Source organism: Aquarana catesbeiana, linkage group LG04 (genome assembly GCF_042186555.1).
Source record: "Aquarana catesbeiana isolate 2022-GZ linkage group LG04, ASM4218655v1, whole genome shotgun sequence".
Taxonomy (NCBI): domain Eukaryota; kingdom Metazoa; phylum Chordata; class Amphibia; order Anura; family Ranidae; genus Aquarana; species Aquarana catesbeiana.
Genome location: NC_133327.1, coordinates 286,972,250 through 286,998,952, shown reverse-complemented (window position 1 = coordinate 286,998,952; position 26,703 = coordinate 286,972,250). Strand labels below are relative to the sequence as shown.

Below are 26,703 nucleotides of genomic sequence, written 5' to 3'. Positions count from 1 at the left end.
TTTCGCTCAGAACAGGCCTCGCTATGGTCGACCAAAGAAGTCGAGTGCATGTGCTCAGCGTCATATCCAGAGACCTTCCCTTGGTGGGGCCAGTCTCCATACATGACAGGCTCTACCCGTAAGCAGACCAGGAAAGTTTCAGGGGCCTTTGACACTTCTGTTTCAACTTTACGTGACGTGTACCAAGTGACACTTCATTCAAGTCACTGCACAGCTCGCTGCGCTTGCTGTGTGGTGACTGGCAGGGCCATCCAGAGAGGTGCAATATTATGCAAACATGTTGTATATTATTACAGCTCTGGAACACAGTGAAACATTGCGCTCTGATGAAAACATTACACACACAGAAAACTATTGTTTTCTGTGCGTTATTGCAGTCACCCACATTTATCCATGAAAAAAAAAGCACCGGTAACTGCACATATGGTGTTAGTGGGCCCTTAGCTGGTGTACACAACTATGAATGCCCATGCTGGATACCTTAGGGAAAGTAGACTTAGCTACACAAAGTAAGAGTGTACAGTGTCAGTAGGTATGGTGTCCTTAAAGCGGTGTTCCACTGTATAAATTTTTTTTTTTTTTTTTTTGGCTACAATGTAATGCGATGTAATAAAAAATGTATTACTCACTTTTTTTGTTTGACAAGGATCATGATGTCAGTTTTCTTATAAAAAAAGAAACTTAGAAATTTTCATCTTGAACGTTTTCATCTTGCCTGTGGGCATGTGAAGCCCACAGGCATCCTCTTCCTGGATACGGTGCTGCTGATTGACCAGCATGCACCGCCCGTTCTATCCCCGATCTCATGCATGCGCAATAATCTTTCATCAGAGCGCTGTCAACTGCTCAGGTTGCCATCACAATGGGCAGTGTCGTCGGAAGTGCCCGCCCCCTGTTGTGATGGCAACAAAGCTCTTGGCGCTGCCCACTGACTCCTGGGAAATGATGACACATCTCCCAGGAGCAGTAGCGAGCGGAGGCACCGAGGGAAGTGACGTCAGGAGCCCAGGCACTGATGGAGGCAGATTTCGTGGGACCACATAGCAACAGGGAAAAAAAGGTAAGTAAAAAAAAATTTTTCCCCAATTTATTTTTTTTAATTGATTTCATGCACATTTATGAATTTTTGTTTTTTGGGGTGGACCACCACTTTAAAGTGGTAGTAAAGCCCCAATTGTTTACTTGCATCTAAAATAAGGCTGCAGGTACAGTTAAAATCTCATAAACGTGCACCGTTTAAGATATATTTACAATAGTAGCAGCCAGTGATGTCAAGAGCGCACGTTCACTGCGCTCTCAATGGACCTCTTGCCATCCATTGAGAGAGTCAAACCATGGTCCTGGGAAGCGTGCGAAGGACATCATCACAGCTCGGCCAGTCAAACAGTCGAAGCCCGGAAGACCGGGTGAAGATGGAAGCCTTGTTCGCGGTGACAGCGTGCCACTGGAGAGCTTCGTTCTAAGGCAAGTCTTTCATAATGCGATGCATACTAGCACACGCTATTATTATTATAATAAATACAGGATTTATATAGCGCCAACGGTTTGTGCAGCGCTTTACAACATGAGGGCAGACAGTACAGTTACAATACAATTCAATATAGGTGGCATCAGAGGGCCCTGCTCGTTAGAGCTTACAATCAAAAAGGGAGGGTCAAGTGATACAAAAGGTAATAACTGTGGGGGATGAGCTAATGGAGAAAATAAAAGTAAAGTTGTTAGGTGGAGGCAGTATAGGCGTCTCTAATGTAAAATGTTTTCAGGGATCGCCTAATAGTGGATAGAGTTGGCATGTCATCCTGATCCAATTCCTCAGAAAGAGAGGTGGTATTCTCAAACACCAAAAGGTAACTTGTCTGGTACAAGGGTAGGGTTGCACCAATATCACTTAAAGACCGAGCACAAGTACCGTTACTTTTTTTCCAAGTACTCGACGTTACCAATGCTTTTTTTTTTTTTATGTGATGTGACAGTAGCACTAATATGCAGCACTGATGGCAGACGGGGTCTGTGTTTCTTTCTTTACAATTTAACCTTTTAAATATTTGTTTATTATAATTCTTTATTTTATCAGCCCTGTTGGGGGGGGGGGGGGGGGGGGGGATGCTGTGGCGAGATATATCAGGGGTCTAAACAGACCCCTGACATCTCGCCTTTTGAGACAGGGAAAGGGACTGAGGACAGAGATTCCACAGTCCCTTTCTCTGCAGTCCCTTGGCTGCACTGAAGATGAATGGAGAGGAGACAGAGGCTCCTCGCCATTCATAAACTGAGCACAGTTTACAATGCAGTCATGAATGGACCGTAAGTGATCACTGCCTGTGTTCATTCAGAAAAGGAAGGAGCTGGTAAATTACATATTTACCGGCTCCTTCCTCCGCTCTCCATCCTTACAGAGTGGGACCAGAGCAGACCCGGGGAGCCACAGGAGGACGGGGGGGGGGGGGGACCAGAGGAGCACAGAGGGGGATCAGAGCAGACCAGGGGAGCCAGCGGAGGAGTTGTAGGACACGGGACTGTCGGGACGATTGGTGCGGGCAGTTACAAGCACCAATCTCCCTGTATAGCTTTTAATAAAGCAGCTGAAAGCTGCGGGAGGGAGAGGAGGAGCAGCGGCTGTCAGCTGCTTTATTAAACGATATACAAGGAGATTGGTGAGTGTAACTGCCCGCACCGATAATTTGCGAGGCTGCCTGAATCCCCCCCGCTACTCTGAGGACGCAAGTATTGGGTCAAGTATCGGAGCATTTGCACGAGTACAAGTGGTTGGTATCGGCACCGATACTAGTATCCCTATACAATGGCAAAAAAAAAGAAAAACAGACTGAGGGTTGACCATGAGATTCAAAACAGTGGCAAGAGAGGAGAAGGCCACTGTAGGGCAGTAACAGCTTCTATACTGTGCCACAGGAGAGAGACAGGAGATGTGGCCAGTTCAAGCCACACCCAGAAAGAAGCACCCAGAAGAAAAGACATGCCGCTGCACTACACTCCAGAAGGAGGATCAGAAAAACAAAAAAGGGACAACCTGAGCATGAATTTTTAAAGGGCTTTCACCCTTCAGTGTTTTTTTTTTTTTTTTTTTTTAGGGACAGGGCTAAGCCACTGGCAGACTGAGACCCTGGGCCTGTAAAGCACACTGCGGCCAACTCCATGAGTTGCACTAGGTACTAAAGGATGCCTACATCAGAATTCAGCGCATGTCGGCAACATTACAGGCCAGTCCCACTTCCACCATCTGGAGGGGTCCAGGTACGGTCCCCCTAAAGCTCTGCTGAGGAATCAACTGATACGGAAGCTGCAGTAGGAGCCACAGTGACTATGGTGCAGCAGGAATCTTGATAGAAGAATCAGCTTAGTGAAAGAGGGTAATCTTGTCTATGTAGAGAGATGAGGTTCATCACCTAAAGTACACTAGCAGAAAACTGAGGCTAGCTGGGAGTGGAAGGAATTATATAGCAGGGTTGTTCCTCTGCAGCCCTCTATTTTGCTATTTTGTCCAATTATGTGAAGGTATCTGTGTATAATCCAGTTGATATGATTAAAACAGACTGTGTCTGTATTGTACAACTAAGAAATATAATTTTACAAACATACATTCAGGGAATGAGGACCAATTATTATATTCAGAATTCATCTGTATGTATTTTGTAGCTAAAAGGTGGAAGAAGATAGCAGAGTGGTATTCAAGTCACGCCTTTGCCTGAAACTTCCCTGTGGCATTGCTACACAGCTATAAAAGGTCTTCCCAGTGTCATACGTGTAGATTAGAGAGGAAACTGCTTTGACAGTATCACTTTACATTCACATTATACAAAACATTTACCCCAGGAGCCACTTGCAGGCTAATTCACACTTCTCTGACTAGAATAATGATGTATGAGTATTGCATATGCATTACACAGTAAACATTAGCAGTAATTGCGGGGGGGAATTGAACCCTTAAGCACTACAGAACATTACATTACTCAGCTATAAAGCTATTTTTCATGACATTTCATTTAGGATTAAAACATGCACCAAAAAAGAAAAACACATGTTCCTTCTCTGTAGCAATCATATGGACAAAAATAAATAGTTGGTTTGCGGCCTAGTAGTTGGTGGAGGCGATTAATAAATAAACAGATGTCTTTAATCACTTCACCTCCGGAAGATTTACCCCCATCATGACCAGGCCATTTTTTGCGACACGGCACTGCGTTATTTTAACGGACAATTATGTGGTCATGCGACACTGTACCCAAATAAACCTTGTCATTGTTTTCCCACAAATAGAGCATTCTTTTGGTTGTATTTGATCCCCACTGCGTTTGTTTATTTTTTACGCTGTAAACAAAAAAAGACTGACAATTTTGGAAAAAAAATATTTTTTACTTTCTACTATAAAACATATTCAATATATAAAAAAAAAATAATAATAATAATCAAATTTCTTCATAAATTTAGGCCAATATGTTATTCTGCTACATATTTTTGGTAAAAAAATGCCAATAAGCATATATTGATTGGTTTGCGCAAACGTTATAGTATCTACAAACTATGGTATGTACTTTTTTTATACTGGTAATGGTGGCGATCAGCGACCTATAGCGGGACTTTGATATTGCGGCGGACTTTGCGGGAACCAGTGTCACTATTACAGTAATCAGTGCTGAAAATTTGCACTGTCACTGTACTGACACTGGCTGGGAAGGGGTTAAACATCTAGGGTAATCTAACGGTTAACCGTGTGCTTAGCCAGTGTTTTTGTGTACTACGTTAGGTGCTTTTACTAGGGGAAGTGATGGAATTTTTTCCCTGCTTTACAGGAACACAAAATCCATCCCTTCTCCCCTGTCAAAACGGAGATCTGCCTTGTTTACACAGGCAGATCTCCGTTCTGTGCTTCCCCCCCCCCCCCCCGATGATCGGCGGGTGCCGGAGGACATACAGAGCCTATACATGCAGATCGCCTTCTGCTGTGATTATGCGCGCGCCCTGTGGGCAGAAGTGCAAAATCACGTATACAGTGCCCTGAAAAAGTATTCATACCCCTTGAAATTTTCCACATTTTGTCATGTTACAACCAAAAAATATAAATGTATTTTATTGGGATTTTATGTGATAGTAGGGCTGGGGAAAAAAATCGATTTAAAATTTAAGCAAATCGATTTCTTTTTTTTTTCACCGCACCGGTCCTGAAGAGCTGCGGGCAGGAGTTTTTGGGCGAGGCCGCGGACTAGGCCGAAGCCGCGGCCTCGCCTCAAAACTCCTGCCCGCAGCTCTTCAGGACCGGTGCGGTGTCCAAAAAAAAAAAACTCGATTCGAATCGTGAATCGAGTTTTTTTTAAGAAAATCGCAGATTTTTTTTTTTTTTGGAAAATCTCCTAGCCCTATGTGATAACTGAAGTGGAAGGACCACTAACTAAAATCTAGTGGAACCAATTGCTTTCAGAAGTCACCTAATTAGTAAACAGAGTTAACCTGTGTGTAATTTAATCTCAATAGAAATACAGCTGTCCCGTCAAGCCCTCAGATTTTTTAGAGAACCTTAGTGAACAAACAGCATTATGAAGGCCAATGAACACACCAGACAGGTCAGGGATAAAGTTGTGGAGAAGTTTAAAGCAGGGTTAGGTTATAAAAAAAATATCCTACGCTTTGAACATCTCACAGAGCACTGTTCAATCCATCATCCGAAAATGGAAAGCGTATGGCACAACTGCAAACCCACCAAGACATGACCATCCACCTAAACTGACAGGCGGGGCAAGGAGAGCATCAGAGAAGCAGCCAAGAGGCCCATGGTAACTCTGGAGGAGCTGCAGAGATCCACAGCTCAGGTGGAAGAATCTGTCCACAGGACAACTAATACTCGTGCAACCTGGCCTTTATAGAAGAGTGGCAAAAAGAAAGCCATTGTTGAAGGAAAGCCATAAGAAGTCCCATTTGCAGTTTGCAAGAAGCCATGTGGGGGACACAGCAAACAGGAAGAAGGTGCTCTGGTCAGATGAGACAAAAATTGAACTTTTTGGCCTAAAAGCAAAACGTTACGTGTGGCCAAAAATGAACACTGCACATCACTCTGAACACACCATCCCCACTGTGAAACATGGTGGGGGCGGCATCATGTTGTGGGGATGCTTTTCCTCAGCAGGGACAGGTCTGACTCATCAGAGTTGATGGGAAGATGGATCCAAATACAGGGCAATCTTAGAAGAAAACCTGTTAGAGTCTGCAAAAGACTTGAGACTGAGGCAGAGGTTCACCTTCCAGCAGGGCAATGACCCTAAACATACAGCCAGAGCTACAATGGAATGGTTTGGATCAAAGCATATTCATGTGTTCGAATGGCCCAGTCAAAGTCCAGACCTAAATCCAATTGAGAATCTGTGTCAAGACTTGAAAATTGCTGTTCACAGACGCTCTCCATCCAATCTGACAGAGCTTGAGCTATTTTACAAAGACTGGACAAAAATTTCACTCTCTAGATGTGCAAAGCTGGTAGAGACATCCCCAAAAAACACTTGCATCTGTAATTGCAGCAAAAAGGTGGTTCTACAAGTTATTGACCCAGGGGGACCGAATACAAATGCACGCCACATTTTTCACATATTTGTAAAAAAACCTGAAAACAATTTAATCATTTTCCTTCCACTTCACAATTGTGCCGCTTTGTGTTGGTCTATCACATAAAATCCCAATAAAATACATTTACGTTTTCGGTTGTACATGACAAAATGTGGAAAATTTCATGGGGTATGAATACTTTTTCAAGGCACTGTATATACACACACAGGTGATCCGGCACAGGAGAGCCGCCCCTTAGCAGTAAATCTGCTATGGGGTGGTCCTGAAGCAGTTAAACGTGGTAGCCATTTCATGAAGATTTCTTCAAAACATAGATATTTCTAGTCTACATCAGGTAATGTTTACTTCAAGTAACAACAAATTGATGATGTGCACATATTTGTATTCATTACCTTAGTCTGAGCCTTCATTTGGGATTTCAACTTGTTCCTCATATTCTTCTCGTTAAACTTGGCACTCCTCTTAACGTAAATTCCACCATGCTGTGAAGAAATTAGGAATAAATATATAATTAAAAGACAGCTATTATACAGTCCTCAACACTGACACTGCAGGACATAAATTACACATTTGTAATTTTTAGTTAGGTTTAGAAGTCAACCTTCAATTACCATCAAATCATTATTCAAGTGCTGTTTCATTAAAATAAATTGAACATTAGAAAAAAGAAATAAATGTCACATCTAAATCTCTTCTCCCCAATTACCTGACAAAACAGACAATTTCAGGAATGGCTAAAGGTCTTTGTAGATGGGTATCAACTACACCTAATGGATTAGCTATAGGAATAGATAGAGCACCAGAACTTAAAGTTAGGCTGAATTACTAAAGTAATAATATGGACTGCCTACCAAAACAGGTGCAGAAGAATTTAAAATACAAAATTTCCACCAAATCCTGCCTGGGTATTTGAAATGAACACAAGTTTGGATAACATTGCCTTTTTTTTTAATCAAATCAGCCCCAGGGACATTGCCAGCTGAGCCAACATGAAGTAGAGCTCTTTCCAACTGAGTCCCAACACGTTTAAAAAAAAGAAATAGTAAGAAATTGAACACTAGCCCTCTCCTCTGATGAAAGAAAAAAAAAATTGGTGTAGTCTTTGATTAAAGAACACGAATAGAATTTGAAGGTCAGTGTGGGTAAAGGTGAAATACAGGCACAAATACTTTTATTGAATCTACTCCTCAATAGCCCCCCAAAAAAATCCGCTTTGTGAGCATCAAATTACTTTAGAAACCCTGATATCATCCATTTGCTGCACATCAGCTATGCAGGGAACAGAGCTGGAGGAGGAACTCAGCAGCTCAACCTGCTACAGGCTGCCTGCATAAAACTACAGGAGAGGGCGGAGACAAGACCAGTCACCCTTCACATGAAGAGCGAGCAGCAATGACTGGTCTTTGCTACAGGAAGCTTCTGCACAGAGGCAAAGTTTCACACTATTATGGTACAGATCTGGAAGAAATACACAAAGCACACCAAGATGCAGGTAATAATACACATCTCTTGTATTTAGATAATATTTGCTTTTCCCAGAGATTAGCTTTAACATACAAGTATCAATTCAACACAAGTGGACCAATACCTGAATGTTAGCTATAATGCCCAACTACAAGAAAAAGGGATATCTTTTGCAGCAAATTAACCACCTGTCCCTCTGTTCTGGGAGAAATGAAACCGCTTTCTGTATGGCCAGGGTGTCAAGAAGCCTCTTTTCCCCAGGAGCAGGTCATCAGCCACCCTTGACCCAGAAAAAAATGCTAGATAGATTATTCAAGTCACTGGTACCTAGACTGTCTGCTCATCCTTGCAGGCCTCATAAGTTTACATACCCTGGCAGAATTTATGATATCTTGGCCATTTTTCAGAGAATATGAACACCACAAAAACTTTTTTCACTCGTGGTTAGTGTTTGGCTGAAGCCATTTAAGTCAAGTGTGTTTACTCTTTTTAAATCATAATGACAACAGAAACTACCAAAATTATTAGAAGTTTACATACCCTGGTGATTTTGGCCTGATAACATGCACACAAGTTGACACAAAGGGGTTTGAATGGCTATTAAAGGTAACCATCCTCACCTGTGATCTGTTTGCTTGTAGTGTGTGTGTGTGTGTGTGTGTGTGTGTGTGTGTGTGTGTGTGTGTGTGTGTGTAAAAGTTCAATGAGTTTCTAGACTCCTTGCATCCTTCATCCAGTGCTGCACTGACGTTTCTTGATTCTAAATCATGGGGAAAGCAAAAGAATTGTCAAAGGATCTGCGGGAAAAGGTAGTTGAACTGTATAAAACAGGAAAGGGATATAATAAGCTATCCAAGGAATTGAGAATGCCAATTAGCAGTATTCAAATTCTAATCAAGAAGTGGAAAATGAGGGGTTCTGTTGAAACCAAACCACGGTCAGGTAGACCAACTAAAATTTCAGCCACAACTGCCAGGAAAATTGTTTGGGATGCAAAGAAAAACCCACAAATAACTTCAGGTGAAATACAGGACTCTCTGAAAACATATAAGAAGGCACTTGAAGAAAGATGGGCTGCATGGTCGAGTTGCCAGAAGAAAGCCATTACTACGCAAATGCTGCAAAGTATCCCGCTTACAATACACCAAACAGCAGAGACAAGCCTCAAACCTTCTGGCACAAAGTCATTTGGAGTGATGAGACCAACATTGAGCTTTTTGGCCACAACCATAAACACTACATTTGGAGAGGAGTCAACAAGGCCTATGATGAAAGGTACACCATTCCTACTGTGAAACATGGAGGTGGATCGCTGATGTTTTAGGGATGTGTGAGCTACAAAGACACAGGAAATATGGTCAAAATTGATGGCAAGATGAATGCAGTATGTTATCAAAAAATACTGGAGGAACATTTGCATTCATCAGCCAGGAAGCTGCGCTTGGGACGTACTTGGACATTCCAACATGACAATACTTCAAAACCCCAGGGCAAGTCGACCTGTCATTGGCTACATTCGAATAAATTGAAGGTTCTGGAGTGGCAATCTCAGTCTCCTGACCTCAATATCATTGAGCCACTCTGGGGACATCGGAAACGTGCAGTTCATGCAAGACAGCCCAAGAATTTACAGGAACTGGGAGGATTTTTGCCAAGAGGAATGAGCAGCTTTACCATCTGAGAAGATAAAGAGCCTCATCCACAAATATCACAAAAGACTTAAAGCTGTCATTGATGTTAAAACACGGTATTAAGAACTGGGGTATGTAAACTTTTGATCAGGGTCATTTGGCTAGTTTCTGTTGTCATTATGATTTAAAAAGAGTAAGCACAGTTGTTTGATAATAAATTGCTCTAGCCAAAAAATAAACCATGAGTAAAAGAAAAGTTTGTGTTATCATTCATATTCTCTGAAAAAATGGCCAAGAAATCAGAAAATTCTGCCAGGTTATGTAAACGTATGAGCACAACTGTATATTCAAAGACAAATATAAAACTGGAAGAGTGAAACAAGGCAAAGCACACCAGGTAGTGCCGATGAAACACCCTATAATTAATAAAGTGTAAACAAATAACATACAAAGCAGCAACTTGGTTAGAGCATTTAAGTAGTGGGTATCACTCTCGCCTAGCAGTAAGAAGGGTCGCTGGTTCAAATCCTAACCATGACACTACCTGCCTGGAGTTTGCATGTTCTCCCTGTGCCTGCATGGGTTTCCTCCGGGTACTCCGGTTCCTCCCACACTCCAAAGACATGCTAGTAGGTTAATTGGATCCTGTCTAAATTGTCCCTAGTATGTATGAATGTGAGTTAGGGACCTTAGACTGTAAGCTCCTTGAGGGTAGGGACTGATGTGAATGTACAATGTATATGTAAAGCGCTACGTAAATTGACGGCGCTATATAAGTAACTGAAATAAATAAATAAACTAGTATGAGGGGGAGGCTTTTTAAAACGGTTTCTGGATTGTGTTTCCTGTAGAGGGCAGAGCCGGTGTTTCTCATGTAGCCGTTCTGGAAGACGCTTTGGAAAAATAAGATTTTTGTACTTACGGTAAAATGTTTTTCTTCAAGTTAATTGAGGAACACGGGAAGGTGGTAATTCTTAGATATTTGGGATATACCACCGCTTTCAGAAACTTAGGTCTGAAACAGTCATGCTCTAGTTTGTGAGCAAGCAGTAGAAAAGGCCCTACCACTGAGAAGCAAAGCCTGTATTCCTCAATTACCTATATAAAAAGATTGTATCTGTACATACAGATGGACAATTAAGAAAATAATCTACTGAGGTATACAGGAAGGTAGAAATTGTTGGGACTGTTTTTGGATGTCCCAAATGTGTAAATGAGGGGTGGGCAACAGTTAGTGAGAGATCCAACAGATGTGGAACTACTGATAATAGGAGGAGATCTGAAGGAATTAAGGCCTGAACAAAAGGCTGGAAAATGCCACGACCAAAGAAAAGCGTTAAAAGAATGACCTGGTGTCCAAGGCATGTAAGCACCACTGAGGGTAAACTGCTACCTGGAAGAATGATGTACCTAAACACACAATGTGGAGGACAAGCAATCGTTTGCTATAAAGTAAACATGGGAAACAACTACATGAACAGGAAAGCAAAAAGTACACCAACAGCTAAGGAGGGCAACAGTATAGGATGCTTAAAGACCAAAGTCTAGTATAGCTAACCCTTGACTTCAGGGAAGGAAAGTTTTAAAGAGCAAAACAAAAAAAGTCCAACCAGTTAACAGCTGAAGACTTAAAGTGATACTAAACACACGCCGTTTAAGTTATAGTGTCCCTTCTATTTCTGTATATGGATGATGGCACTGTAATTATTTTAATAAAAGGAACATCCAAGTCCCTTTTTTCCTAATCGATATACAACTGTCACATGAACCAGATCTCTCCCAGCCTGTCTGCAGGGAAACATAAGCAGGAGGAGCTTCTTAGTCCTCTGCTGCTGGTCACATGTTCGGGAAAAAAAAAAAAAAACAGCCTTTGGTATACAGAGTAAAAATAAATAATATCAATAAACCATTTTAAATCGTCATACAAATAAATATTTGAAAAATATCTTTATTATTTCACGCCCGATCCAGCCTGTATCTTAAAACAGGGAGGTGAAGCCTTCATCAAGATATAATATCTCACCCCCATTGTGTTTACCTGATTAGTAGGCATGGAGGAAGAGCGAGGGAGTGGGCTATCATTTACCACTGTGTATACACCCACATGTGTGACTATATTAACATGGGCTGCTCAGATGCGATAGGGAGGAAATGCTCAGCATAGAAACTCACTAAAAACTTAGCATGTGCAGAGCTGCCAACACTGCTCTGCAAAATCCCTAGCTGCATTGGGGAAATCATCAGAAGGGGGAGATAGATAACAGCAGGATCAACCAGTTTTTTTTTTTTCAGAATACAGAAAACGAATCCCATAGTGACTGAGTATGAACAGCATGTAATACAGCATTTATTGATATTTTTTTTATGATGTGGGTTTAGTGACACTTTAAGTGGAACATCCTTAACTTCAGGACAAAAAAGGTTGAATAAGCATGGTATAGCCAAACAAAGAAGGTTGAATAAGCATGGTATAGCCAAACAAAGATCAACTAGTTCACAGCCAGGGACTTCAAATAAGACACCTTTAATCCTTGAGTTTAGGGAAAGGATAGTCTGTGATATGAACGATGTAAATGAAAAAGTAATCTCTCAAGAGACATACATGGATATGACAACCATCACAAGTAAATGGAGACCAATGAAATAGTAAGAAGGGTAGTAATCCTAAATACCTTCAAAAGAAAGGGTAAGGAGATCCTCGGCACCTATAAAAAACATCAGGCAGGGCAGATACACTGTAATGCAAATTGGCATACAAGAACATTAGGACCAAAAAAGGCAAGAACTTCTAAAATCCACCCCATTGTGAACCAAGTGTGTGGTAGACATAATACAGTCTGCATGACCATTTATTAAATGCACAAATCTAGCAATCATAAAACTGAGCCCTGTAAGGGACAAAATCAGTGGCGTATCATCCATGGGTGCAGGGTGTTCACTGTACACGGTGCTCTGACCCACCCTGCACCTATGGATGAGCTGTCCCTGGCTGACAGCCGGGGCGATCGGTGCGGGCAGTTACAGGCACCGATCTCCCTGTATACGGCAGCTAACAGCCACTGGATCTCCACTTCTCATCCCCACAGCTGTCAGCTGCTTATTTGAAAGGTATACAGGGAGATTGGTGCTTGTAACTGCCTACACCGATTGTCCCGAGTGTCCTTCTCCGGCCCTCCCGCTTCCCCCGCAGGATGGAGAGCAGAGGAAGGAGCCAGTAAACATGTCATTTACCAGCCCCTTCTTTTTCTGAATGAACAGAGTCAGTGTATCCCTGACTCTGTCCATTCATAACTGAAGCATCGTGTTGCAACAGAACTAAACTCAAGGAATAGGAAGAATCCACCCAAAACGAGCCAAAATGGGAAAGAGAATAACCCCCACCTTTACTACAGCTTAGCAAATAGCAAAACTGATTGGTCTGGAGGCCTAGTTTTGTGTGCTGCCCAAATGTCAGATTCTACAACATTGCAGGAGAAATGAAAAGCACCAGGACAACACAGGAAGGAGAGCAGAGTTAAAAAAAAAATCCCCCACAAACCCACAATTACCTAAAAGGGTACATAAAAAAGGATTTGATACACTCAAAAAAGGGATAATGTAATCTTTGGCTTAACAGGAACTGTGAGAATCTAGGACACCTCCATGGGTGAGCTAGGAAATAGGTCACTATACAATGACATGGATAACATAGGTAGAGCATAAAAACTACAGGAATAGACTGAAGAGCAAGGCTCTCATAGGCAAGGGAAAGTCAAAACTATCCCTATTGATCTAGCAAGATACGAAATCCTTCCAGAGAGAGAGTAGGGCTTGAAGGGAGGTAAGTGTCAAAATAGGATGCAATCAAGTCAGGAGGAGCATCCAAATAAGGATGTCTGATCCAAAGATTTAAGAGTGGAGCTACAGGGAGAGAGCCTGAGCAGCCAAATTGCTAGGAGAGAACTACTGGTGCACCAAACTGAAAATTCTGGTGACAATACTGAAACTGAAAAGTTAGGATGCACTTGGCCAAAAACTGAAAACGGACAGTTTTTTTTTTTTTTTAAAAAAAGGAAAATTTCATTAAATGTGGCTGGCATTTTTACATTGACGTCAATGGGACGCAGCATGCCATTAATTGGCACTTTTTTTTTTCTTCCATCGGCAAAACGCCAATAACCCCATTTTCGTCCAACAATTTTGGCGGACGATATATTGGTGCATCCCTAGGGATAACCCATTAAAGGGAAACCAGCAAGATAAGCCAACAAATGACAACTTATATGGAGAGTTGAGCAATTGAGACAGGGAACTTTTGGCCTTTATATTTGCGGCATGAGTGGGAGGTTGACTGAGAAAGTCTATGAGCTACTAATATATACGAGTCATAAAACAGTGCAGTGCTGTTTTGTGACTATATATACAGATTTATTGCATTTTGTACAGGTTGCACTTGGATGCATAGTGGTGCTAGCTCCCTCCTATAGAGTTGCATAATATGTGGTTTATACACAGAGATAGTGCGGACAGTTTTTTTCGCATTTATATGAGCTACTACTGTAGCAGTATAGGAACAACAGGTTTCCTTTATCCTATCCCAAGATATCCTGTGCTGAGGCAGGTGCACATCCAGAGCACTAAAAGCAAGGGCAGAACCAAAGTGATACCTACCCTTAAAAAGGGAGAGTAAATCAAATATTCTTTAACATGCCAGACATGTACCAAAGCACCCAAAGTATCCAAATAGACATGTCAACAGTGAGCAGAGATCATTTATCAGTACATTCCCTTTCAAAAGAAAAAAAGAAAAGCTCCTTCACACTGTCAAGAAGAAGCCATGATTCCACCCGTTGTTTCCAAGCCCCATAATTTTACGTACTGAATGTATTAGGAAGGTATTTGTGGCAACGGCTCTTAAAGTCTTATCCTCCAACTACAAGGTAGAATACACTACCTCAATGAATCAAAAACGCCTTTTAAACTATTTTCTGAATACAGGTTTCCTTTACATCTATGTTTATACAGTATTCTGTTTAAGCAGTAAATTTATAAGCAATGGAAGAATGAAAATTTCTTGCCTATCATTAAGAAAAAAATCCTCTGGCTCTGTCAAATGCAGGTCACCAAAGGCTTGGACCTTTAGTTATGTACACTTCTGAATGGGAGATCTGTAACAGTCTAAACCTTGGGCCTCTGCTTCAACAGAGGTCAAATAAGCACACAGCTAGGCTTGTAGTTAGGGAAGAAGTGCCAGATGAAGCCTAAGAACCCCTTTACACTGAGGGAGAGGCTGCATTCGCGGTAAAGTGCCGCTTGTTTTAGTGGCGCTTTACTGCTGTGTTAACCACTTCAGCCCCGGAAGATTTTACCCCCTTCCTGACCAGAGCGCTTTTTACAATTTGGCACTGTGTCGCTTTAACTGACAATTGCGCAGTCATGCGACACGGTACCCAAACTAAATTTGCGTCCTTTTTTTTCCCCACAAATAGAGCTTTCGTTTGGTGGTATTTAATTACCTCTGTGGTTTTTATTTTTTGCACTATAAACAAAACAAGGAGCGACAATTTTTGGGGAAAAAAAAAACAATAAATATCCCCAATTTTTTTTTTTTAAACTAATTTCTTCATCAGTTTAGGCCAATATGTATTCTTCTACATATTTTTGGTAAAAAAAAAAAAAAAATTGCAATAAGCATATATTGATTGGTTTGCACAAAAGTGATAGCGTCTACAAACTATGGGAAAGATTTATGGCATTTTTATTTTTTTTTTACTTGTAATGGCGGTGATCTGCGATTTTTAGTGGTACTGGGACATTGCGGCGGACAGATCAGACACTTTTGACACATTTTTGGGACCATTGACATTCATACAGCGATTAGTGCTATAAACATACACTGATCACTGTATAAATGTCACTGGCAGGGAAGGGGTTAACACTAGGGGGTGATCAAGGGGTTAAATGTGTATTCCCTAGGCCTGTTCTAACTGTATGAGGATAATGACTAGGGGAGGAAACATATTATTCCTACTTAGTAGGCACAAATGACATGTCTCCTCTCCCGACAGAACAGGGATTTGGGTGTTTACACACCCAAATCCCCCTGCTGGCACTCGCGCACGAGACTGCTGGCCATGCGCATCGGGTCCCCCACCGTGCAGCGGGAGTGCGCCCTCTGGCGGCTCTTAAAGGGCGCTCCGTACCCATATAGGGTTTCGCGCAGCAGTGCCATTGTGCCACAGTATATGTGCATGAGCCAGTCGGAGACCAGTTAAGCGGCACTTTGAGGATACTTTTAACCCCAAAGAAGGAGTTTAAATCTCCTGTGTTGCGGCGCTTCCAAATCGCTTTTCAGGTGCTTCAGAAGCGCTGCCTATTCATTCCAATGGGCAGGGCGTTTTGGGAGCGCTAAATACAGCGCTCCCAACCTGCCCCAAAGATGCTGCTTGCAGGACTTTTGGGAACGACCCGAAAGCGCACCGCCCGAGTGTGAAAAGTCACACTTGGATGAATGGGAGGCGGTTTTCAGGCGCTTAGCAGAGGCTATATTCATACACTTTTTTTAGATATTGAAACCATTTTCAAGTAGCTTTGAAATTGCCAAAACTATCAAATTGAGGCCTTCTACCACCAAGTTTATTCAGTATATGTACATAGCAGTGGTGCTAGGCAACCTTGCCTTTGTTCAAACGCCTTTGAGATTTTCTAGCTAAAAGGTTGTTGAAATTGTAACAAACTAAAGGTTTGTAAGTTACTATTATATAAAACTTTTTCCCATCCAGACATATTAACATAACCTAATTTGAACATATCCGAATAAGGCCAACATGAATTTGTTTTCTGTAAAATTAAGGACAATGAATTAAGAGGATTTTTACATCCTACGCCTCTATCCCACTAGGGAGGTTTCCTTCATTGGCTGTTTTGGATATTCAAGAGGAAATAAGAGGAATTGTCTACAAAGTAAAGAGAAATTCCTTTTTAGACAGCTGTAAACAGAAGAGTTGTCACCAATTGAGGTATTTCCTTCACCTCCTGTTCCAGTCACAAATGTAGTTTTGAACTGCCCATTACTCTTTGTCCTGGCGACAGTGGTCACTAGGAAATATAAAGGACAAATCTCCCTAGTGGGGACAGACACAAATCTGGCAGAGGTTCTAAATGTGTCCTAATCTATTTGAAAATAAATCAAAAGGTGAAAACAGAAGATGAAAAGAAAAAAAGGTGACAAGAAAAGGAAAAGGAAAAAAAGGATAGGTGAAAAGAAAGAAAAAAGATAGAAAAAAAAAAAAAGAGAAGAAAAAAAGTTTGGCTTTAGGTACACATTTATTTGTAAACATGAAATAGTTAGTTAAAAAAAAAAAAAAAAAAAAAGTACCTGTGAAAAATACCAGCCATAGAGAGGAAGAAATTTCAGACCATCCTTCAGAACATATCGAACATGACCCAAGGCATTCTGCTGCACAGCCATCATGTCTGCAATAATCCAATCAACTAGGGGCAAAAAACAAAATTTGTAAATTTTGAACAAAACTTTACTCAATATTGTGATAGCATATTTAATTATATATATATATATACACACATATACACACACACACATACACAGTGGGGACAGAAAGTATTCAGACCCCCTTAAATCTTTCACTCTTTGTTATATTGCAGCCATTTGCTAAAATCATTTAAGTTCATTTTTTTCCTCATTAATGTACACACAGCACCCCATATTGACAGAAAAACACAGAATTGTTGACACTTTTGCAGATTTATTAAAAAAGAGAAACTGAAATATCACATGGTCCTAAGGCCCCTTTCACACTGGGGCGGTGGGGGCGTTGGCGGTAAAACGGCGCTTTACCGTCGTTTTAGCGGCGGTATTCGGCCGCAGCGGGGCGGTTTTAACCCCTGCTAGCGGCCAAAAAAAGCATTAAAACCGCCCGCTACAGCGGCGCTATGCCCCCGGTATAGCTGCGCTGCCCCATTGATTTCAATGTGCAGGAGCGGTGTATACATCGCTCCTTCACCGCTCCAAAGAGGCTGTTTGCAGGAGTTTTTTTTCCCTCCTGCCAGCGCACCGCGCCAGTGTGAAAGCCCTCGGGCTTTCACACTTGAGACACAGCAGCGGCAGTTTCAGGTCGGTTTGCAGGCACTGTTGCAAACCGCCCCAGTGTGAAAGGGGCCCAAGTATTCAGACCCTTTGCTGTGACACTCATGTATTTAACTCAGGTGCTGTCCTAACTCAGGTGCTGTCCATTTCTTCTGATCATCCTTGAGATGGTTCTACACCTTCATTTGAGTCCAGCTGTGTTTGATTATACTGATTGGACTTGATTAGGAAAGCCACACACCTGTCTATATAAGACCTTACAGCTCACAGTGCATGTCAGAGCAAATGAGAATCATGAGGTCAAAGGAACTGCCTGAAGAGCTCAGAGACAGAATTGTGGCAAGGCACAGATCTGGCCAAGGTTACAAAAAAATTTCTGCTGCACTTAAGGTTCCTAAGAGCACAGTGGCTTCCATAATTCTTAAATGGAAGACGTTTGGGATGACCAGAACCCTTCCTAGAGCTGGCCGTCCGGCCAAACTGAGCTATCGGGGGAGAAGAGCTTTGGTGAGAGAGGTAAAGAAGAACCCAAAGATCACTGTGGCTGAACTCCAGAGATGCAGTCGGGAGATGGGAGAAAGTTGTAGAAAGTCAACCATCACTGCAGCCCTCCATCCGTCGGGGCTTTATGGCAGAGTGGCCCGACGGAAGCCTCTCCTCAGTGCAAGACACATGAAAGCCCACATGGAGTTTGCTAAAAAAACACCTGAAGGACTCTAAGATGGTGAGAAATAAGATTCTCTGGTCTGATGAGACCAAGATAGAACTTTTTGGCCTTCATTCTAAGCGGTATGTGTGGAGAAAACAAGGCACTGCTCATCACCTGTCCAATACAGTCCCAACAGTGAAGCATGGTGGTGGCAGCATCATGCTGTGGGGGGGGTTTCAGCTGCAGGGACAGGACGACTGGTTGCAATCGAGGGAAAGATGAATGGGGCCAAGTACAGAGATATCCTGGATGAAAACCTTCTCCAGAGTGCTCAGGACCACAGACTGGGCCGAAGGTTTACCTTCCAACAAGACAATGACCCTAAGCACACAGCTAAAATAATGGAGTGGCTTCACAACAACTCCATGACTGTTCTTGAATGGCCCGGCCAGAGCCCTGACTTAAACCCAATTGAGCATCTCTGGAGAAACCTAAAAATGGCTGTCCACCAACGTTTACCATCCAACCTGACAGAACTGGAGAGGATCTGCAAGGAGGAATGGCAGAGGATCCTCAAATCCAGGTGTGAAAAAACTTGTTGCATCTTTCCCAAAAAGACTCATGGCTGTATTAGATCAAAAGGGTGCTTCTACTAAATACTGAGCAAAGGGTCTGAATACTTAGGACCATGTGATATTTCAGTTTTTCTTTTTTAATAAATCTGCAAAAATGTCAACAATTCTGTGTTTTTCTGTCAATATGGGGTGCTGTGTGTACATTAATGAGGAAAAACATGAACTTAAATGATTTTAACAAATGGCTGAAATATAACAAAGAGTGAAATATTTAAGGGGGTCTGAATACTTTCCGTCCCCACTGTGTGTGTATATTATATATATAAAAACACATACATTATATATGTAAACATATATACATACACACACACACACACACACACACACACACACACACACACACATACATATAGATATAGAGAGAGAACATGGCATTTGGATATCAATTACAAATGGTCTATTAAAGTAGCATACTAACCTGTAGATTGATGATTGGCCAAATATAAAATATTCTCCTTCTGTGGCAAGTCTCCATATATCACTATCTAGGATTTTAAAAAATAGAAATAAAAAAAATAAAAAAATAAATAAAATAAAAAATAAAAACTTTGTTTTATCTCATGGTTACTATGAAATTGTGTGAATGTATCAATGCAGTGCATGTTATCTCAGCTTGCAGAGCTTGGATTCATTGAATGAGTTTAGCAAAAATGTAAATATTGCAGAATATACAGCCTCGTGCTACATAATTAAGCTCCATTTCATGCAGAATAAACTAAATTATTAATTTATCTTAAATTGAAGGCGGTCTTTAGATAGATTTTTACTCCAAAAGCATTTTATTAAAATACATTTGATAAAAATTTTAAAAAAAATCAAATTTTTTTAAATCATTGTTTTTTTATCCACCCTGTTGTGTTCAGATGTGCTGAGACCATTAAACCTTGCGGCATTTAACTGGAAATAAAGCCCTACTCTTGATTGCTGTTAAATTAACCCTTGCAATGGGGTTCACCTTTGCACTACATAGGTTAAATGTTCACTTGACTAGAGGGGGGAAGGTATAGATACGAATATCATATTCCTCGCTCCCTTGTTTTGCAAAACTTTTTAGCAAACACTATGATACATATTGTCCCTCAATGAACCTCATTTTCTCTATACATAGGTTAAAGTAAAAAAAATCCTGAGAACTGTTCCCTGAATAGTGCACAAATGCAGCACCTACATGTCCTTGGGCAGAGAAAAATAATGAGTAGCTTAGAGGTTTCTATTATTGAAATGATGCTGCTAGCCTGGGGGCATGTTCCAGCATTTTCAGGGAGAGACAACAAGTTATTCTCTTATGGGTTTTTACTTGTATCTGATTTTTATATTCTGTACTAAGCCATGCAACTGAAGTTTACAGCATCTCATTCTTAAAAGAAACTCCTAAGATGCCTGGTTAAAACACATACAGCATGAGCCTTAATAAGGGTTTTGTAAGAAGCTATCAAAAAAAAATCCTATGTTGCAGGAAGTAAATAGTACAGAACATTTAGGCCTCGTTCACAAAGATGAATACTTGCGTGCCCTGTGCAGGGTTGTGTTTTGCTGACATAGGGATATGTAGTGGCCTTATGAACACTGCCACAAACCATCATATAAGATTAAAAGCATGCACCACAACAATTCTGAAATATTATGCACCCAAAGGCAGGTGAAGTTTTCCAGAAAATTTTAAAACAAACGTTAGTAAATCCTCCCTGGCTCCTAAACTAGCGAAGAACCCTCCTACCCAACTGCGTGCTTACTTCAGCATGCCATGTGTGCCCTCCTCTATTTGTTTATCTCAGCAGGACTGAAACCTTCATGCTAGAAACACCCACATACAGTGGGGAAAATAATTGTTTAATCCCCTGCAGATTTTTTAAGTTTGCCCACTTAACTTTTATAGACCCTCCATTTCATTGTATCATAGGTGCATTTTAAAATGATAGAGATAGAATATCAACCAAAAATCCAGAAAAACACAGATGATACAAATGTTATAAATTGAGTTGCAGTTCAGCAAGTAAAATAGGTATTTGATCCCCTACCAGCCAACAATAATTCTGTCTCCCACAGACTGGCTACAGTATGTGCTCATGTGGTACACAGATTAGTCCTGTCAGTTTAAGAAGGTACTTATAATGACAACTTGTTATGTGTATAAAAGACACCTGTCCACAGAATCTCTTTCTTCCATTCAAACCTCACGACCATGGGCAAGACCAAAGAGCTGCCAAAGGACAACAGGGACAAGATTGTAGACCTGCACAAGGCTGGAATGGGCTACAAGACCATCAGTAAGAAGCTTGGCGAGAAGGAGACAGCTGTTGTAATGATTCTTCGCAAATGAAAGAAATACAAAATAACCATCAATCATCCTTGGTCTGGAGCTCCATGCAAGATTTCAGCTCATGGGGTAAGGATGATCGCGAGAAAAGTAAAGGATCAGCCCAAAACTACACAGGAGGAGCTTGTGAATGATTGGTAACACAATATGCCGCCATGGATTGAAATTGCCCGCAGCAACCGCAAGGTCCCCCTCCTCAAGAAGGCACATGTACAGGCCCAACTGAAGTTTGCCAATGAACATCTAAATGACTTGGAAAAGGATTGGGAGAAAGTGCTGTGGTCAGATGAGGCCAAAATTAAGCTCTTTGGCATTAACTCGACTCAGCATGTTTGGAGGATGAAAAATGCTGACTATGACCCTAAGAACACCATCTTTACAGTAAAGCATGCAGGTGGAAACATGCTTTGGGTGGTTTCTCTGCTAAAGGTACAGGCTGAATTTGCCACATTTAGGGGCCAATGGACAGGGCCATGTATTGTAAAATCTTGGATGGGAACCCTCTTCCCTCAGCCAGAACACTGAAGATGGGTCGTGGATGGGTCTTCCAGCATGGCAATGACCCAAAACATACCGCCAAGGCAACAAAGGAGTGGCTCAAGAAGAAGCACATTAAGGTCATGGAGTGGCCTAGCCAGGCTCCAGACATTAATTCTATAGAAAATTTATGGAGGGAGCTGAGACTTTGAATTGCTGAGCGACAGCCAAGAAACCTTTAGGATTTATAGAAGATCTGTAAAGGAGAGTAGACCAAAAGCCCTCCTGCCATGTGTGGAAACCTGGTAACCAGCTACAAGAAATGTCTCATCTCTGTGCTTGCCAACAAGGGTTTCTCCACCAAGTACCAAGTCATGTTTTGCCTGGGGAACAAATACTTATTTTATTTACTGAACTGCAACTCAATTTATAGCATTTGTATCATATGTTTTTTTTTTTCTGGATTTTTGGTTGTTATTCTGTCTCTATCATTTAAAATACATATTAATATATATAGCCCCTTCATTTTTTTGTAAGTGGGCAAACTTACAAAATCTGCAGGGGATCAAATAATTATTTTCTCTACTGTAACGAGCCGAGGACTTGAATAAGGGCAGTTCTCCGACTGTCTCATGGTTGACTACAGCTGTATAAGTCTATGGAGGGATAACTGGACAGAATCAGCCAACTCTGAAGGAGATTTTGGCCCAGAGTGTAAACAGCAAAGCAGGTTGCCGCTGTTGTCCTATACCTAGAAGTAAAATTGATTAAAAAGGAATTATTGCTATTAAACACCTTGATAACTTTAATAATTATGTAATCACTGAAATTATATCATTAGCAGTTACCTTTTTTTTTTTTTTCTTTAAACATAATAAAAGAAAAAAAAAAAAAAAAAAAAAAAAACAACAACAGTACACACTATGAATACAGAGTATGTTTGTAAAAGCACAGGTATGTACAGTGGGTATAGAAAAGAATCACTGCCCTTTAAAATAACCACATTTTGTTGCTTTGCAGCCTGAAATGAAGAGAGACAAGGTTTTTGTTTTATTCAGCTGTATTTACGCAGGGCAACGTATAACATCAATACAGTACCTGGTACAATACCAGAAATCTGATTAGCCACCATTTTGTACATCAGTACTGCTCTTCTTATTGTGGTAATGATATAGTTATTTGTGTCAAATTATATCCAAGTATAAAACCATTATCTTTTTAAATACCATCCTCATTTAGAAGCATTTCATAAAAAATTCCTTTGAAGCCCTTTTTACGTCAATTCAATAGAGTGTATAGATTGGCTTGAGACTTAAAAGACCATTCCATTTCATATTGATTTTACATTCTTATATTGTAGTTTCCCTTAAAGTCTCTTTAATTATATAGTTAATCAATATTAGCAGGTGAAATATTACAGCAGATCCTGCACATAAAATAACATATGCCATGTCTTGAGTCAAGTTAAACAAGTGGTAAAATCAAAATACTGTTCTAATTGCAAACTGGGAAGTAAAACAAGATACGGATTATAACAAAAGTGACATTTCTACTCTATTAGTAAAATGAAATAAACCGTCAAAACCGTATCCTGTGCAGTATTTCTCCAAACCAACATGGAGTAAACAAATGGCTGCTTTAATAGGCAAGGCTAGGTTTACACTTGTGTCAGTGGTTGCCGATACAGGTCCACACCTGTTCCCGCAGCTGCAACCACCCACATTAGGAAAACGCAGCAGATGCGGGAAGGTACCATTAATCCTAATGGCACCAACACACACTGGAAAATGCAGCACGATTTCCCCACACTTGGAACTACGCTGCACCTGCGATCTCAGTGCAGGATGCAATTTCTGAAGGCGCAAAATGTGGCTCACAGAGCCGCACGTGAACTTAGCCGAATTGTTTTTCTTTGTGACAGAGCACCATAAAACTCAAACTAAACATTGCCGAATATGTAATGAGCAACTTTGCAAAATGGAAAGGTTTACACAGTTGCCTAGCAAACACAGGACCTACAACCAGCACCTGATTTGCTTATGTAAAGTATATCAGTGATATACCTGCAGCGTTGCACAAAGCTATCAGCAACTTCTAAACTTGAAAGAGCAGCACTGCATTTTGCTTTTCTAGAACCAAAATTAGAAGGCAGGATTTTAATGCTTTGTCTATTCTGCATTAAAATTACCTACCTGCCTGTCCACCCCTGTACAGTGGGCTCCGCATGCACAGTTCACTGTAGAAATTTGGCAATGCCGAAGCTGATGGAACTCCCACACATGACATCTTTCCTTACCAACTAATGAAAGCAGCCGGCGTTCGATACTCGGAAGCTGCCTGCTCCAGGACATTACATTACTGGAGCTAAGGAGAGTACAGTTCCACTTTAACAAAAACTGCAGAATACGCTGACAACATAATGGCTTCCTCTCTTGTTTTAAGGACATTCTCAGTATATGATCTGTCATTTATCCATTTAGGATAAGATGTCAGGGTCTCTTGTTCTCGAATCACAGTGTCTGTGCTTTCTCAGACTCAATAGGAATTATTCTGAAATTGGTTTGCACAGCAGGTATTTAGCAAAGGGTGCCAACTATGCTTGTCTGATATCAACTGTCAACAGTAGGAGCATCTAGTGCATGCAACCACCCTCAAGAGAAGAATCCAAACACTTTAATAAGAAAAAAAAAAAAAGAAATAAGTACAGTTTACATATAAAATTTCCCTCAGACTTCAAACAAAGAACATAAGCACCTTTTATCTGCTCTGGTGCCATTAGGAGCAAAGAAAATACCCTGGACCTCTGGGTATAGAGGAGCATGTGATATCTAAGCTCCATCTGTATTGACATAAAACTTTTATGCTGGCTGACTTTCCTTGCTCCTGGCAGCTGAATGCAGTGACGAGGATACATAGGAAAGCTGAATAATGTGCTGCTCAAGGAGGGGTCATAAAGCCCTTCCATAAACATGTATGTCTGGCATGTATGTTCTGCATGGGCTTGTATTGGAGATGGTATCAGATTATAATTTCCCATAAGTATCAGCTGGCAATTGTAGTGATGATTATTATTATAATTCAAGTTATTCCTTCAGCAGTTAGGTTCATCCAGAGAAATGCATTTATTTAGACTTCAGAACAGTCAACAGAGGTACAGACAAAGTATATGACAGGATACTTGGAATATTCATGCAACATTCAGGCACCTTCAGAGGACCAAGTTCCCCAGTCCACAATCTATCCAAAAAAGAACCTGCCCTAATGTACACATCTTTCCAATTCAGCAAGCAATCTGATTGGCCAGTTATAATAGCCACTTTAATCTACTTCTGTTTGTCTGGGTGACAGATTATGCCTCTTGGCCATGGTCATAAAAATCTAATCAAAGTTGTCTAGCTTGCATTCTTTTACTACTTATTAGATGAACAGGTTACCATTTGACGAAAGCTATTTACCATAAACAATAAATACTTACGATCCCCTTTGAGGTTCAGTTATCATAATTAAATACTTGCATTCATTGTTAATAGCCTAAATGTATCCTTACCAAATTACGTTCACAACTCCCATGGACGTTTTACTATTCCTTTCAAGTCTGAGGCCGGGTTCACACTGCTCTGACATAGAAGTCAGACAACTTTGATCCGACTTTACCCCACAACTTCATGTCTGACTTCCATTTGACTTCAATGGACGAGATCCCACTTTAATCTGACCATACCAGGCCCTTTGAGTCATCCCCCCCCCAGGACCATACTAGACCCTTCGGTGTGTTATGGATTTTAAGAGGAACCCCCACGCCAAAAAAAAAAAAAAAAAGTCCTCCCCAATCCATACCAGACCCTTATCTGAGCATGCAGCCCGGCAAGTCAGGAAAGGGGGGGGGGGGGCCACGACGAGCGAGCACCCCTACTGGACCATACCAGGACACATGCCCTCAAAATGGGGGGGGGTGCTTTCGGGCTGCCCCCCCACCCGCCCCAAATCACCTGGTCCCCACATGACAACCCTGAACGGTTGTTGTGGGGGTCTGCGGGTAGGGGGCTTATCAGAATCTGGAAGTCATTTTAACAAGGGGCCCCCACCTACGTGAATGAGTATGGATGTACCCCTACCCATTCACCAAAAAAGTGTCAAAAATTAAAAAAAAAAAAAAAAAAACAGTACACAGGTTTTCGACAAAGTCCTGTAGTAAAAATGAAGAATGTCCCCCGTCGTAGCTTCAATATGTCTTTTTTTTTTTTCCTCTGGTGATGTCTTCTCCCTCCGGTTCTTCCCCCACCGCTGCTGATGTCTTCTTCCTGCCCTTTGTCGTCCTTAATTTTCATACTTTCCCTAGAGCTTTTTTATGTACAGTGCGGGCAGATCCTGGTATTTTGGGCTACAAGGCCTCTGGGGTACACAAGGTGGCCGCTTTCACGGACGACTTGATCTTCTTGACGAACCCACTGGTATCTTTGCCCAAACTGCTTCAATCATTGCATACGTATGGTAAACTTTCCTATTTTCAAATTAACCTGTAACCCATAAGTCCTCTGCTCTATTTTGTTAGACCAGGCAGTGGTTGCTGGTCTCCGCCCCTCTTCCGCCTTCCATTGGGCGTCTGATGCTATTCGTTATTTGGGAGTTAATAGCAGCCGGGTCCTGCGTGATCTTTATGCAGCCAATTTTGATCCTTTGCTTCTTCGACTGCTGTCTGACCTGCTCCATTGGCATACTCTCACCTTGAGCTGGTTCGGCCGCTGTAGTGCCCTCAAGATGATGTTGCTGCCTAGGATCATGTATCTGATGCAGGCTCTCCTCATCCGCTTACCCCCTTCTTTCTTCAAGTGTATAAACTCCCTATCCTATTCCGAGGGTTTATATGGTCCCAT

General features: G+C 41.4%; 1 protein-coding gene across 1 annotated transcript in view; it reads right to left on the bottom strand.

The window, feature by feature from the left end:
• Positions 1 to 26,703, bottom strand: part of AGPAT5 (1-acylglycerol-3-phosphate O-acyltransferase 5) — a 151,706-nt gene that overhangs the window by 90,474 nt on the left and 34,529 nt on the right. The window contains exons 2-4 of the mRNA XM_073626651.1: positions 19,454 to 19,520; positions 17,023 to 17,138; positions 6,963 to 7,052 (exon numbers count right to left, since the gene is read on the bottom strand). Of these exons, the coding sequence (XP_073482752.1) occupies positions 6,963 to 7,052; positions 17,023 to 17,138; positions 19,454 to 19,520 (273 nt within the window). The remainder of the gene's footprint in view (positions 1 to 6,962; positions 7,053 to 17,022; positions 17,139 to 19,453; positions 19,521 to 26,703) is intronic.